Source organism: Bidens hawaiensis, unplaced genomic scaffold, assembly GCF_021521415.1.
Source record: "Bidens hawaiensis isolate Kalapana, Puna unplaced genomic scaffold, B.hawaiensis_p1.1 tig00053375_1, whole genome shotgun sequence".
Classification (NCBI taxonomy): domain Eukaryota; kingdom Viridiplantae; phylum Streptophyta; class Magnoliopsida; order Asterales; family Asteraceae; genus Bidens; species Bidens hawaiensis.
Genome location: NW_027506258.1, coordinates 47,948 through 63,664, shown reverse-complemented (window position 1 = coordinate 63,664; position 15,717 = coordinate 47,948). Strand labels below are relative to the sequence as shown.

At 39.6% G+C, this 15,717-nt stretch overlaps 1 protein-coding gene across 1 annotated transcript; it reads right to left on the bottom strand.

Moving 5' to 3' along the window:
* Positions 1-2,675: 2,675 nt before the first annotated feature.
* Positions 2,676-3,926, bottom strand: LOC143617268 (uncharacterized). Its single transcript, XM_077089884.1, has 2 exons — positions 3,503-3,926; positions 2,676-3,427 (listed from the first exon to the last, which is right to left on the bottom strand). The coding sequence occupies exons 1-2, from the start codon at positions 3,924-3,926 to the stop codon at positions 2,676-2,678; spliced, it is 1,176 nt and encodes a 391-aa protein (XP_076945999.1).
* Positions 3,927-15,717: the final 11,791 nt, after the last annotated feature.

Sequence of the window (15,717 nt, the reverse complement as noted above, 5' to 3'; positions counted from 1 at the left end):
AAACCTACAAAACCCATGATAGATTGTCTAAATATTTTCAAAAGTATTTACAAAGTATTTAAAATACATTACAGTGGTTAAGTCTCTATAGACTTACGGGATGGTTACTACTGATATTGTGGGGTTTTGTATACAAGGCTTGCCTACTGGGCTATTACACGTTACTTATTGGACAAGTGTTAGCCAATAAGTAATATGACCACATTCATAGATACGGTCGAGTGACAAGTACCTTTCGGTAATTTGTAAGCAGGAAGATGTAAAAACATCTTAATGCTGTAACTGTAAAATGTGTCATTTACAAATGAATGTACTCACTAGTATTTCTTGCTGATCAAATATTTTAAACATGTTTCAGGTGACTTGTTAAAGACAAAGGAATAATGCCTGCGGGCTTTCAGCTTAAATAAATGGCTTGTCACCAGAATAAAGAAACGTGTTTTGTAAATAAGGGTTTAACCCTGTAAAACTTATGTTTGTATCAAAAGGGATTAAATTCCCTGTTATCATAATAATAATCATGTTGTTTTTATAAATCTGATCATTTTTCCTAACTACAGTTCCGATGAAACATTCCGCTGCAAAATAATTTAATAAACAACGATACCACCAATCAATGTTCACGGCTTCCCTCCATGGGTATAGGGGTCGGGGGCTGTGACAGCTGAAGTGGTATTAGAGCTACTGGTTTAAGCAATATGGATATTTTAATAATACCTAATCTTAAAATTAAGAGTTAGGAAATACATGCATTAACCTATGTGTTAACCATACGTATAAAGATTTTAAAAACATGTGAAAATAAGTACTATTTTCGTTTGGAGTTCGTTGTTTTATTGTTTTTGATTAACATCATGAGTGAGCTAGTTGAAGCTTTTAAACACATATCCGTTAAATCCACGAATATAGAAGAAGGAGAAGCTAGTTAACAACAACCTAAACCCATGATCTTCCAAGCCCAACCTGTAGAAAAACCAAAGCCTAAAAGAAGAAGAAGGCTTAAAGACTGGCAACGAGGATTGAGAAGAAACAAGAAAGGAAAAACCACAGTCAAACAACCAACTCAACCACAACCCGAACAACCAACTCAACCACAAACCGATCAACCAACTCAACCACAACCTGAACAACCAACTCAATCACAACCAATAGAACCACCACCAAATTTACCACCACCCATGTCAACAATGGATGAGCGACTAGGCAGATGCCTAGATGAATGTGAAAATTTTCAACCGATATTCAACGATATGGGTGAAGCAAGTTCCAAAAACCCTAATATGCCATCCCAGGACCCAAATAATACACTGCTCCTTGATGATATTATCAGTCAAGCTCAAATGGAAGAATGGTGGACGAATGATTTGCAATATCAAACAATGATGAACAATCCGTATGCACCGTTCCAGGCAGAAACCGCAAACTACCCCACCATGACACCGGAGATGACGAAAGAGCTCCTTAACTATGGGATGAATTGGTGGATACCGCCAATTGACTGAGGGATGTTGGGGAGACCCTATGCTGGAAGTACTATGACCGAGAGCCTTATATATAAAGCTATATATAATATTTATATGTTCATTATCGTAATTTCTTTGATAAAAAAAAGAGTGTATGTATGTAAGAAAGGTGTGTAGTGACGCATACATATAGTGTGTAGATGTAAAATATAGTGATGCATATAATATATAAAAAGAGTAAATGTCGCAAAGATCAACGATTTTGACATATTCCGTGCCTATGTGTTTATGTGTTATTAATATCTTGCTTACCTTATTATTTGATTATGATATTAATAATTATTTACAAACTTGCTAGTCTAGGTGGGCACGCAGGCCAAAATAAAAGAACAAATAGGACTGCTATATATAGCATTTCTTCAACTGGGCTGCGTTCAAATTCGAGGGATCTCAGTCCCATCCAACTTTTCCAACTTGTAGGCACCTTTAAATAATACTTGTTTGATTTATAAGGTCCCTCCCAAGTTGGGGCTAACTTGCCCGGAGGCTCCTGACCGGAAGCCTCGTTGTTGCGGAAAACAAAGTCTCCCGCATCAATTCGCAAGTCTGGACCCGCGGGTTGTAATACTTCTGAAGCTGTCGCTTATATTTGTGCTCGCGGATCGATGCTAATTCTCTTCTTTCTTAAAGTAAATCGAGATTCATTATGAGTTCGTGATCATTATCATCAATTAACAGAACCCTCGCGGATGGAATCCCGATTTCTGTCGGGATCATGGCTTCGGTGCCATAGGTTTGACTAATCGGCGTCTCCGAGTTACTAGAGTTCTTTTGGGTGCGGAAGGCCCAAAGTACATGGGGCAATTCGTCAACCCAACCCGTCCGTTTAGTACCTAACCTTGCCTTGATCCCTTCTTTGATAGTTCGGTTGGTCCTTTCGACCCGACCATTTACTTGAAGTTCTTTCAACCATTCCTGTAGTACACTGTCAGCAAATTGGGTCCTATTGTCACTTACCAATTCTTGCGGGAGACCAAACCGGAAAACGATGAATTCCCAAAGGAATTTTTTCACGCTTGAAGCCGTTATTGAAGCAACCGGTTTGGCTTCCACCCACTTGGTGAAGTAATCAATGGCCACTATCAAGATTTTGACTCGTCCCGGGGCTTCTGGGAAAGGTCCGATAATATCAATAGCCCATTTTTGGAATGGCTAGGCAGATGTTACCGGAATCAGCTCGTTTTTTGGACGCAAGGTGTTGGGGGCATGTCGCTGGCATGAATCACACTTCCTGATTTCTTGCACAACGTCCAAATGCATGCCGTGCCAATAGTACCCTGCGTTCATGATCTTCGCAATTGTCATTCTTGGTCCCGCGTGTAACCCGCAAATGCCTTCGTGAATTTCTCGAATTAGGTAATTTGCGTCTTCCGCGTCTAAACAACGTAACAGCGGACCAAGGAATGATCTCTGGTACAAGATGCCATCAGTCATCTGGTAATTCAAAGCTTTGTGCTTGATCTTCCGAGCATCAGCCTTTCCAGCTGGAAGTGCTCCGGAAGATAAGTAAGCTTTAATGGGCGTCATCCAAGATTCAACGCCTGTTTTGATTACCAGGACTTGGTTTTGTGGAACGGATGGATGATCTAGAACTTCCACACGAATATCTTTGGCAAAATGCTCAAAATTCGTAGAAGCTAGCTTGCTAAGAGCGTCCGCCGATTTGTTCTCACTCCTCTTAATGTGAACAGCATTGAAGGAAGAGAATTGGCAGATCAAGACCCTCGCTTGTGACAGATAAGATGCCATGACGTCATTTTTGGCTTCATATGTTCCATTAATCTGTCCCGCAATTAGCATTGAATCCACCCGAGCTTCCAAATGTTTCACCCTAAGCTTTTTCGCTATCCGCAAGCCTACCAGGAAGGCTTCATATTCCGCCTCATTGTTAGTACTTTTAAAGCCTGAAGCTCCGTCCGTGAACAATGACCAAACTTGCCATTGTTCCGGAGGTGCTTGGGGTTGTTGTTCGATTAAACATTCTTGTTCTTTGTGCTGTGGGACTTCCGTGATGAAGTCTGCCAGCACTTGCCCTTTGATTGCCGGTCTTGGTTTATACTCTATCGAGTGTTCACCCAATTTGATGGCCCATTTTTCCAGTCGCCCAGATAATTCGGGCTTACTCAACACGTTCTTGAGCTTGTATCCCGTTAACACCTTGATGGGATGACCCTGGAAATATCTACAGAGCCGACGGGCTCCGTATACTAATGCAAAGACCAACTTTTCCAACATCGAGTATCTTGATTCCGGGTCTGACAATGTTCTACTGATGTAATAGATCGGTGTTTGAACATTTTTCCTATCTGTCAGTAAGACAGCCCCTACGGCAATGTTAGACGCCGACAGATTTAGTGTTAATGGTTCACCCGCGTGTGGAGCTGTTAGCGTGGGTAATTCCATTAAACACTTCTTGACTTCCTGGAATGCTTGTTCGGAGTCCGGAGTCCATCTGAATTATGCCTTTTTAAGACAGTTTCTCAATGTTGAGATGAACGGGTTAGATTTAGCAGCATGGTTTGCCAGAAACATGTTTAAAGCTACCAATCTACTGTTAAGTGTTTGGACTTCTTTGAAGGATGCGGGAGATGACATGCGGGCTACTGCTTGAACTTTGTCTGGATTGGCCTTGAAACCCGCACTTGTAACGATTACCCCGAGGAACTTTCCTTCCTCCATCCTAAAGGAACACTTTGCTGGATTCAGTTTCATATTAATGCTTCTCAAAGTTTTGAAAGTTTCCTCTATGTCCCTCAACATTTGATCCTCTTCGGTTCTTTTGATCACTAAATCATCCATATAAACTTCGAGATTTCGACCTATTTGACCTTTGAAGGCCTGTTCCATCAGTCTTTGGTATGTGGCACCCGCATTCTTTAACCCGAAAGGCATCATTCTGTAACAGAAAGTTCCTTGATCGGTGCGGAATGCTGTCTTGTCCTTGTCACCAGCTGCCATATGAATCTGGTGATACCCTTTGTAGGCATCGAGGAAGCACTTGAATTTGAATGGGGCCACGACATCTAATTTCAATTCGATCTCTGGAAGTGGGTAACAATCTTTTGGACATGCCTTGTTTAGATCTTTATAGTCTATACACATCCTCCACGTTCCGTTGCTTTTCGGGACCATTACCGGGTTGGCTACCCATGTATAATATTTGATTTCTCGTATGATACCGGCATGGAGAAGATCTTGTACCTGCTCGTTCATGGATTTTGTTTGTTCCGGGCCCATTTTTCATTTCTTTTGCACTATCGGGGTGATCAATGGATTCACCTTTAATTTGTGCTCCGAAATGCTCCGCGGGACACCGGTCATGTCCGCGGGTTGCCATGCGAAAATGTCTATATTTTTGGTCAATAATTGCTTCAAAAAGGTTCGGACGATCTCAGAAATAGCCGGACCAATTATCACAGTTTGGTCAGGAAATTGCTTATTAAGAACCCATTTCTCTGGTTCAGTTCTCTGGGTTTGTTTTGGGATCTTGTTTGGTTTTGAACTGTCCGTTGTGAAGCAATGACGGTTGACATGAATTATCGCTACACCTGTGCGGGTTGGGACCCCTACTGCCCAGTGAGCTGTGTACGGATGAGCTTGAAGTCACCAGTTGTTTCGTCCAAGAATAATGTCATGTTTGGAGATTGCCGGTAAGACTAAAAATTCGACTTCCTCAGTTCTTGAGTGGACCCCGTCACTAAGTGTGATCGGGAATGTAATGACACCCCGTGGGTGCAGTATTTCTCCACCAAACTCGGAAACAGGTGCATGAATAGGTCGCAATCTTTCTTTATCATCTTCCTCAAGCTACTCAAAGCATTGTTCGTACATAATGTCATATGTACTACCAATGTCAAAGAACACATATTGCGACCGATAGTGTCCGAACAAAGCAGTAATTATCAAAGGATTCTTATTGACCGATAGTGGAAAAATGACTGGCTCATTCTTCCATTCCTCATCCGCAAACTCTTTCCTCTTACTACTGATCTTTTGTCCTCCCTGAATCATGTGGACGTTCAAATCTTTTATTTGCCTTTTGGCCGGGCCCTGGTTATCCTTTGCGGGTGGTTTACCAGTCCCTGGTCTTACACTTTTGACCAGATGATCCAACTTTCCGTTCTTTACAGCTGCCTCAATTTCATTCCTTAGGGCTACACACTCGTTCGTGTTATGCCCTATGTCATTTTGATACGTTCAATGTTTTTTATTATCAAGGAACGACTTCCTCGGTAATGGTTGTGGTTTGCGGAAGGTCAAATTCTCAGTTGTGAGGATTTCTGAAGGAGTTTTCGACAGCTGTGTCCAACTACTGTTGGAAGATCGTGCTGGAAAGTTACGCTTGTTCTTCATGCCAATCAAAGATCTCGCATCGAAATGCTTTCGTTGCTTTGTGGTCGGTTACAGCCTTGACCAGATTGTTCCTTTAGCTTGTCTATTTGGTCTTGGAGTCTGAAACTCAACCCTTGGTAGTTGCTTCTGGCTGCTGGATCCCAATGTTTTTTCAGTTCTTGCAAACAACTTAGCTGCTGTCATGATTTCATCCCAAGACTCGGGCATTCCGTCCTTTCCAGTTGGTGTGCGGATCAAGGCATCACTATGGACATTTTTGCGGAATGCTCCCCGCAACATATCTTCACTAACCCCCCCAATGTTAAGGCTCTCGTTATTAAAACGAGTAATGAAGTCCTCAATGGATTCATTATTTCGCCTTTCAACATCCAATATTTCAGAAGGATAACGTGTATGCTTTCTTTGTTGGCTGAAATGTTGGGAGAATTTTGCTACAAAATCCTTCCAACTTTTAATCTGTCCACATGGTAATTTCTCAAACCATTCTCGCGCCGCTCCAGTGAATGTTAGTGCAAACATGTGGCACCAATATGGAAGAGTCCAACCACTGACTCCTCCTACTGCTTCAAATCTCAGCAAATGATCATTGGGATCCGTCATCCCACTATATGTTCCAACGGATGTTGGAATTTTTGCGTTTATCGGGAATGGAGCCGTTGCGATGGCCGGAATGAACTTCGATTTTTCTGTGAAAGATTCCGGACGGTATGGTTTAAGAAAATAATGTTCAGCACTACTATAGTATTCCGCATGGCGGACAACCGGTCGCGGGTAACTAGCCCCTCCGTATGAAGGGAGGCGGCTATCCCCGCTATAATAACTACCGTGCGGGTGATAGGTTGAATCATGTCCATCTAGTTCGTCCTCATAGGATGGTACCCACATATCTATGCGGGGACGAGGACGTAACCTCCGGATCTCACCTAGGTTTTATTCTGGTGGTTGGCTATACTGAATGTGACTTCCCCGTATGGGTGGGGAAACTGATCTACTGGGAGAGTCATCGTACGTCAGAATACGAGCATGGAAACGCTCATTTCGTACCCTACATTCGTACTCAGCAACCGGACTTTCTTGTTGAATGCGGAGCCATTCATCTGGAGATAAGAGTCCTTCAGATCTAGAGTTATGCTGCCGAACTCTCCTTGAAGCGAGTCGCCGGAATTTTCATCCAGGCGTAACTCTGAGTGAGTTCGATTAGCATCTCTCATAATTCGCTCCAGATCTCTGAGATCGGAACCTCTTGGAGCTGTAACGCGCCCCAAATCAGTAGTTGGTGTAACAACATTTCCAGTGTCTACTAGAGTAACACCTTCTTGTTGAGCAAACAACCCCCGATCCGTCGAACCACCCAAGGAAAAACCTCCAGAGTTGGCGGCATCGGTTCTTGTGACAGGAGTCGAAATTCGAGCAAACACAGACATTTCTCCTTCACGTGTTTCAAGGTTGAGACCTCGTGAAGGCTGTGCCTGGCTCTCCGTCGGCCCTTTAGGAAACTGATTCACATCGTAAAAAGGACGAAAATTTTTTTTGCTGTTCTAACAAAAGCAAGGATGGAGCCAATGAAGAAACACGGATCTACTCCCCTTAACGGGTCCTAGATCCAATAAGACCACAGGGTAGGATACGGTTAACTGCCAATACGATATGAACTAAATTGCCCAAAGTCCAGTGACGAAGACCTGCAAAACAGACACCATGAGCTCGTTACGGGAAGGACAAGAGGGGGAGTCTTCCCGTAACCACCCTCCGACGTGAGAATAAGTACAGTTCTGACGAAGATAATGCACTTTGAGAGAGTACAGTGGGAGTGAATGCCCACCTCATGATGATTGAGAGGTTATTTATAGCCGAAGGGTGTGGGGAAGTGATTGGGTCAGCTGTCCCTTCAGAAGATGCTCGAATAACCGTCTGGGCACGTGTCCTCATGTGATAGGATCAGTCTATACGTTGCATGTGCATGTATAACAACCTGGACACGCGTCTTTATCTGATAGGGTGGAATACACCCCCTGGCCATGTGCACGGTTATAGCGGCCTTGCCAGGTGTCCTTCTCTGATTAGCTGAGGGATCACGTATTGCTCAAGAAAGCATCTTGGAAAGTCTTCTAGAAGGTAATTAGTTATTGACAGCTGTCCCGGAGCATTACCTCGTGGTCATTTACGCGGAAGGATATTCCTTCTTATGGATGACCTTTGAGGGTGCTAGGATGCTTCCGCATGTCCTGCGGGAATGTTTCTCCCTTAGATGATTTATGCAAATGGTTCATATGTCCCGCGGGTGCCTTATGAGGGACTTCTGGTTAACCCGAGGGTAGCACTTAAGGGTATTTGGGTCTTTTTCGTACCCTACCTCTATAGTAATCAATCCTCGTTCTTTTTTTATGTTTTGTTTAAACAAGTTTACACTTTTATAAATAGCCCCCTCAATTTTGAGTTTTAATAAAACAAAGCTTTTTACAATATTTTATAACTTTTGTTGATAAAAATTATGAGGTTTTATAAAAAAACCAAACGATATATGGGGTATTATATTTAAAAAAAAATCAGTGGTGACCGGTAGCATTTTGGGAATATATATCGGGTGTGACCGCGCTTAATACCAATAAAAATTTTCGAGAAAAATCACAAAATTTACCCTACTAACGGAGAAAACGACAGTGACCGAGGCCACCCCGGGTCTCCAGAGAGCTACGCCCTTGACCACCAGTGCGTAAATTTTTTACCCTCTATATTAAACACTTTCCACCTCTCCCATACAACACTTAACCACTTTGATCTATGACGAACCCATAAAAAGCATAACGCGTTTATCTCTCTTAGTATGTTCCCAACGTACGTTCACTGACATCCTATCGAATACCGCTTCATTCCTAGCCTTCCAAATACATCACATTGTTATGAGATACACCGCGTGAAAAGCCATTGCAAAATGTTTCGACAACTTAATGTAGCTCATAAATGTCACGAGTCGAGAACACGAAGACAACCAGTACCTTGCACCAGCTAGCCATGCTATGCCAAACTGCTTGGGCAAAGCAACACGAAACCAATATATGCCCGACTTTTTCCTCCGAATCACCATAAATAGGACACCATGTTGAGTCTACCGCAACGTTACGTTTAGCACCGAAATTCTCTCCATTTTTTGCTCTCCATGCATGCTAGTATTCCAACATTTTTTGGCACGAAATTATTCCACTTGAACAAAATAATTTTACTCTTCATGATAAGCCTAGTTCATTGTTTGCTTCACGCTGTTAACCGTGAATCCATTCCCTTGATCCAAACCTGACCATAACCGATCATTTCCTTCCTGTAACCTAACCTGTTAACATTGCAACAACATTCTTCAGAATTCCTCCATGTCATATGGGCTAGCGATTCCCTAGTCCACCCCCACACACCACATATCTCATCTAGATACATTAATAATATGCCCGAGACAAGACATAGTTTGTTCGATTCAAGTTTATATAAGCTTGGAAACATCGACTTGAAATCCATTCTCCCGCACATCCCAGGTCAATACCGAACCAGGCCCGTCTCTGAGGATTTAAATACTTCGGTCGAGCCAAAATAGAAAGGCTCATAGACCTTAATGAATAACGAAATATGTAAGCTAATTTTTATAAACAACGATTAATGTTATAAAAAAAAATATAACAAAAATATTATATGATGTAATACCCAAATTTTCGAAACGTAAAACACTTATACGAGTTATCAATAAAATATTTATTAAAATTAATATAGTTATTTTAATATATACTCAATTTTTTAAAATTGTTTAAAGGTTTGAAATGGTATGTTGGTATAAAAGTTAAGGGTGAATTAGAACTATTACAAAATTAAAAGGGGTGAGTATGCAAATAATATATTTAATTATGAAATAAAGAGCAAGGGCTATTTTTTCCATTACTTGAAATTTGATTTTGTTGTCATCTTCTCCACCAAGACTTTCCGGCATAGTTATCCGGTGAACCTCCGGTGATTTTTAAACACCAAAATTAATGACCGATTCGACCAATTGACAATGTCGTTTGACTCGAGATCTTTTATATATCAAAAATATATATATATATATATATATATATATTTGTATGTATGTATGTATAAAAAAGTTTGGGTCCCTAAAACTTACGTGCCCCGGTCGCGGGTGCGACTCGTGTTGGGTTTGTGGATGCTTGGGCTCAGTTTACTTGAAGACCAGTGACATGGGTTTATTGAAGATAGAATACATGGGAGGTTTTGGGCCGACCCTATATCTCTGTATTAGGGCCCATTTTAGTTTCTTGTTGAATAAGCTTATAACCCTAATGCATCTCTATATATACTTATCTTGTACTTGTAATTTCTTACGATTGACATATTAGCAATAATAAAATACTCTGGTTGCAGCCTGTGGACGTATGTCAGTCTAGACCGAACCATGTAAATCTCGCGTGTCCATTTTCATTTATGTTTCTCTTGCAGTATTATTCGTGTTTGTGTGTGTCTAAAATCCTAACAAGTGGTATCAGAGCTTAGGTTTATTATTCACTAGAGAACACGATAACAGAAGATCTAGGTTTTGTACTACTGGAAGTCCTGGCCAACAAAAACCAGACGATTGGGAGGTTATCAGTACCACATGATTTTTGATCATTGAGCAAAGTACAAAGAGTCATTAAATTATATTATAATTGTTTTATTTGGGTTCTGGTCAACAATAAAGAATCAACAATCTGCATCGTTCAGTAAGAAAAGGAAAGAAGTAACGTTTTGACTTTTTATTTATTTTATTGCACTTTTGTTGAAGTTATATTTTTTTTGGGGTTTTGTTTGTGAGAAAACCTCTAGCGCCGCCACCGTTTACAAACTTGATTTAATTAAACAATAGCATTACCGCATACCAGAAGTAATCACCGACAGTTCCATGTTGTTCTTGATTAGGGTAAAAGCCGGAAGTCTAGTCAATAGTTATTTTTTGTTCGGTATTGGATCCGTTTGCTATTGTTTTTATATTAAAGGTAAGCGATTATAGGCCATAATCAAATTATATTTTTTCAAAGAAAAGTTTGTTGAATCAAAGAGACCGATTTCAGAGACCAAGAACCAATGCTAACCGTGTTGTCAGGTTTTATCATTTCTGTTTAAAGTTTCAGTTTTGATTATCAAGTTCCTAGTTCCATTGTGCATTGAATATATTGTCTGCTTAACAGAACTCAGTAGAATAGTCGTTAAGTTCAGGCCATGCCATTGCTGTGTCTGTCTTTATTTTTATCCAGGTTTCATTTAATCTATTTTAAGGGAAGAAGACGGAAAGGTTTCGAAACATAAGTTTGATGGACAAAATTTTGGTTGGTGGAAGATGCAGATTGAAGCGCTACTTTGTCAGAAAGATTTAGATGTAGTGCTAGAAGATGAAAAACTAGAAAAGTTGTCAGAAGCAGATTGGAATAAGTTAGACGAGAAAGCTTGGGCTTGTATTACTTTGCCATTGTCGAAATATGTGGCGTTTAACATCATGAAAGAAACCACAACCCGTGGTATGATGGAGGCACTATGCAATATGTATGAGAAGCCTTCGGCATCGAATAGGGTCTATCTTATCAGAGAGCTAGTGACAACTAGAATGAAAGAAGGTGGACCAGTTACAAGGCATATCAATAATCTTTATTCAGTCATGTCCCGCTTAGTGTCAGTTGGCATTAAGTTTGATGATAAAGTTCAAGGTCTTTTGTTATTATCCTCTTTTCCCGACAGTTGGTCGCAATAGTGACTGCGGTTTGTAGTTCGTATACAAAAATTACCTTTGATGGGATTTGGGATATGATTCTGGGAGAAGATTCAAGACACATATGTTCAGGCGATTCATTAGGCAATATTTTATTCGTAGAAGGTAGAGGTAAGGTAAACCAATGAGGCAGTGGGAGCAGAAAGAGGAGTCAGTCTAAGACTCGTAAATATATTTAATGATGGAATTGTAAAGAGAAGGGACACTTTAGGAATCAGTGTCTGAGTGGAAAGAAAAAAGTGAACGTTACACAAGACAACACAGATGATGGGGTCACTAGTGATGAGGATTTGGTTTGTAGTGTTGAGAGTAACGTTATTGATTGGGTGCTGGATTATGGTGCATCGTTTCATTCCACTCACTGTAGTGAAACAGTGAAGAAGTTTTTAGTTTGGGGATCTTGGAAAGGTTTGACTAGCGAATGTCGATATTTTAGAGGTTACGTGTATGGGGGATGTTGATTTAATAACTTCAGCCGATACTTCTTGGACTTTGAAATACGTGAGGGTTATTCCTAGTTTGAAGACACGCTTAATTTCAATTGGGAAGTTGGATGATCATGGCCACAATGTTAAGTTCGGGAATGGGCAGTGGATTCTGTAAAAGGGAATCTCGTGGTTGCTCGTGGCAAGAAAATGGGTTCGTTGTATATGGTAGATATGTCACCGAAAGGAGTGGATCCAGTTTTGGTGAAAGACAAAGTCCGGTTCGCAGAATTACGTGGGGAGAAGAAGGTCGTTTTGCAAGTAACAAACCTAGAGCCAGAGTGAAGATTCAGGATGAACGAGCTAGGAAAGTTAAATCAATCAGAGGAAATCGTGACAGTGGGAGCACATGCCGTGTTTTATTTACAGTTCCAGGTTGACTGTGGATTAAGAAAACCAGTATTCCTGTTGTAAAAGTCTCTCAAGTGGATTACTTACTGAATATGGAGAGTGTTTTTTCTCGGGATATCTCAGGTTCCGGTAGTTCGTTATAGTGGGAGCCGGTAGGGACAAAGAATGAGTTAGGGGCAACTTTAGCCATGACTGACACGTTAGAGCTTCGAGGAGCTCCAATAGACCTTTAAGTTAACTGATGAGAAGGCTGCTGCAACCAGGTGAGTTGAGGAGATTAAGACTACTCCCATCGGCAAACCATCATTGGTTTGCCACCCTATTTAGAATAAAAAAATATTAAAAAACATTGAATTGATGGCAAACTAGTTTGTTTTAGCAAGCTAGTTTGCAACTCATATTGGTGCCACATGTCACCATATGGGTAGGTATATTTTTAATTTCTTTTTCTTTATTCTTTATCAATAATTTGTTTTATGTCTAATTTTGAGTTTTGCTAATAACTTTTAATAATTACGTTTTTATAAAAATTTAAACACACAGTCTTGTTCAAATTTTTTTGTGAGCGTACATGTATAAATTTTATTATAAAATGAGTTAGTTAAAAAAATTAATATAAAATTAACATTACTTATTTAAATATGTGTGATGAATATAGTATTTTTGATATAAAACTATTATTTTTTTATATTTTTAGCCATTTAGAAAAACAATTATAAATTATATTTATTGAAAAAATAATAATGAAGGTTGGGTTGCTAATGAGTTTGGAAAGTTTGGGTTTGATTGAATTGGATAGGTGTAAGAGAGAGAAATTAGTTTTATAATAAAAGATTGGTTTGAGTTTGTTTGTGAATGTGGATGGTCTAATAGAGGTACAACTTTTCACAGAGGATGACAATTTGAAGTTATTAAGCCATTAAGTGGGAGATTGTTGGATGTGTGGAGGCTCGGGCTTGGGTTGGGCTCAGTCTACTTGAAGACTAATGACATGGTTTAATGGAACTAGAAGACATAGGAGGTTTTGGGCCGACCATATATCTTTTTATTTGGGTCCGTTTTAGTTTCTTGTTGAATAAGCTTATAACCCTAATGTATCTCTATATATACTTATCTTTTACTTTTAATTCCTTACGAGTGACACAATAGCAATAATAAATACCCTGGTTGCAGCCCGTGGAAGTAGGCCATTCTAGACCGAACCACGTAAATCACACGTGTTCATCGTCATTTATTTTTCTCTTGCAGTATAATTCGTTGTAACATCCGACGTTTCTAAAATAATATAAAGGATGGTAGGCTTTAATAGAGATGGACTTAGAATAAACCATGGACGTAGTGTGTTAATGGGCCTAAGGAGTATAAAGAGTGTTGATACACGGTTTTGCGTCTCAGTCTTTGTATAATGTATTTTGGTTAATAAAATAATGTATAGGGGTATTCTGGTTATTAATGTAAAGGTTCATTCGTTAGGCCTGTCTAACGAATGAACCTGGTTAGTTTTTCCTCATTCATTATACATGTTAACGAATGATGGTTAACGTATAAGGTTCATTCGTTCTGGGGATGTTAATGAATGAACATAACGTATGATAACGAATGAGAGGGTATGTCTAACAAATGAGCTCTTCTTCTATATATACCATGTAATGTATGTTAATCTATAATAGTAATTATTATTATTATTATCAATTAAGCCTCGTTACTCTGTCCCAATACTCTATCAACACACACTGTTGCACACACTTAACGTAATCACCGGATCCTAACCGTAATTTATATCATAGACTAGATCGTTAAGTGTATTGAATCATATCAGTGGTTCCTCAAGTGGTACCAGAGCCACCGTCTGATTGAATTGTGATTAGGATTCATCTACGGCGCAATTGAATCATTTATTGATCGTTAATTGTGTTTAAATGTATTGAAATTTGAGTTCGGACTGTTAACAATATAGATTCATTCAACTAGGTACTGGATGCATCATAATCATTATGAATTGGACTCTAGGATTGTTCATAATGATGTTGTGAACATCTGTAAGTGGTTAATTGTATTGGTTCTTCGTAATTTGTTGTTTTGAGTTTACGTAGGAACAGAGTTTGGTTTGGATGACTTTTTGGTAAAAATGGACAACAACTGGTTTGTGTTTGTGGTTTGGATTGGTTTGATGATGTTCGGAAACAGACGAGTTGATTGAGTGGTTAATTAGATGATTTGGTTAAGGTTTGAGCGAGTTTGAATTGATTTAGCGTTGGTTCGTATTGAGTTTTAATCTTGAAATGTGTTTGAAGATATGAATGTTCATTCATTCATTCATTCATTCATTCTTTTTCTTGAGCTCATTCGTTAGATTCAACGGCTCATTTGTTAAGCAGTTGTAACCGTTTTTGTCAGCTGTTCAACATTTATTACTTATTCTCTATAGTTCCTCATTCGTTCACAAAACCCTCATTCGCTATAATTATCCGTTAAGCCTTTATGAGTATGAGCTTGGGAAATACAATGAGGAGAAGAAAAGTAAGTCAAAACCAAGTCAGACTCCTCCTCTGATTCAAGTGAAAGAGGAACCTATTGAAAGAGTAAACCTACTGCCATGGGAATATGAGAACATAATCAAAACCCTGAAAGGATTGATGATGAGCAAAGGTATGGCAGAAAATGTATTTGATAATCTTGGTAAGGCTCAACTCAAAGAGTTGTTCTACACTTAAAAGGAGCATTGGGAGAGGCTGGAGAAAGAACAAAGAAAAATTTTATCCTTCCAATGTGGTCCTATAGGAGAGCCTATTCAAATTCCAAGATCTCCCCCACTGAATGACTTGACAAGGAAGCAATGAAAATGATTACAACTTTAGCCAAAGAAGGGGGAGACTATTTAAAACTGATCATGATGACAAAGGATCAGATTGTAAATTTGTTTGAACAAACTGGGCATGTGAGAAGACCTGAACTTAAAAAAAATATACTCCAACGGTCTCCACTGTAAGTGTCCCAATACCAACTAAAAGATCTACACTTCAAAGACAACAAAGGCCACCAACTGATGTGGACCTACCAAAGAAGCTGTATTTTGATGCAAGAACAAAGACTCTGAAAGTAATTATGTCCAATGGTGCTTTGAAGAACATTATTTTCAAGGATGACTTTCAAGAATATAAGAAGGAACAACTTGAAGAAATGGCAAGGATTAACTTGTATGACTATCAAGACAGGCAGAGATTTG

Bases quoted from the DNA above. Each gene is read 5' to 3' on its own strand.
- LOC143617268 (XM_077089884.1), bottom strand. From the start codon at position 3,926: ATGGAATTACCCACGCTAACAGCTCCACACGCGGGTGAACCATTAACA. The intron at 3,428-3,502 runs GTTTAATCGAAC...ACGGAGCTTCAG, and splicing joins ACAGCACAAAGAACAAGAAT to GCTTTAAAAGTACTAACAAT.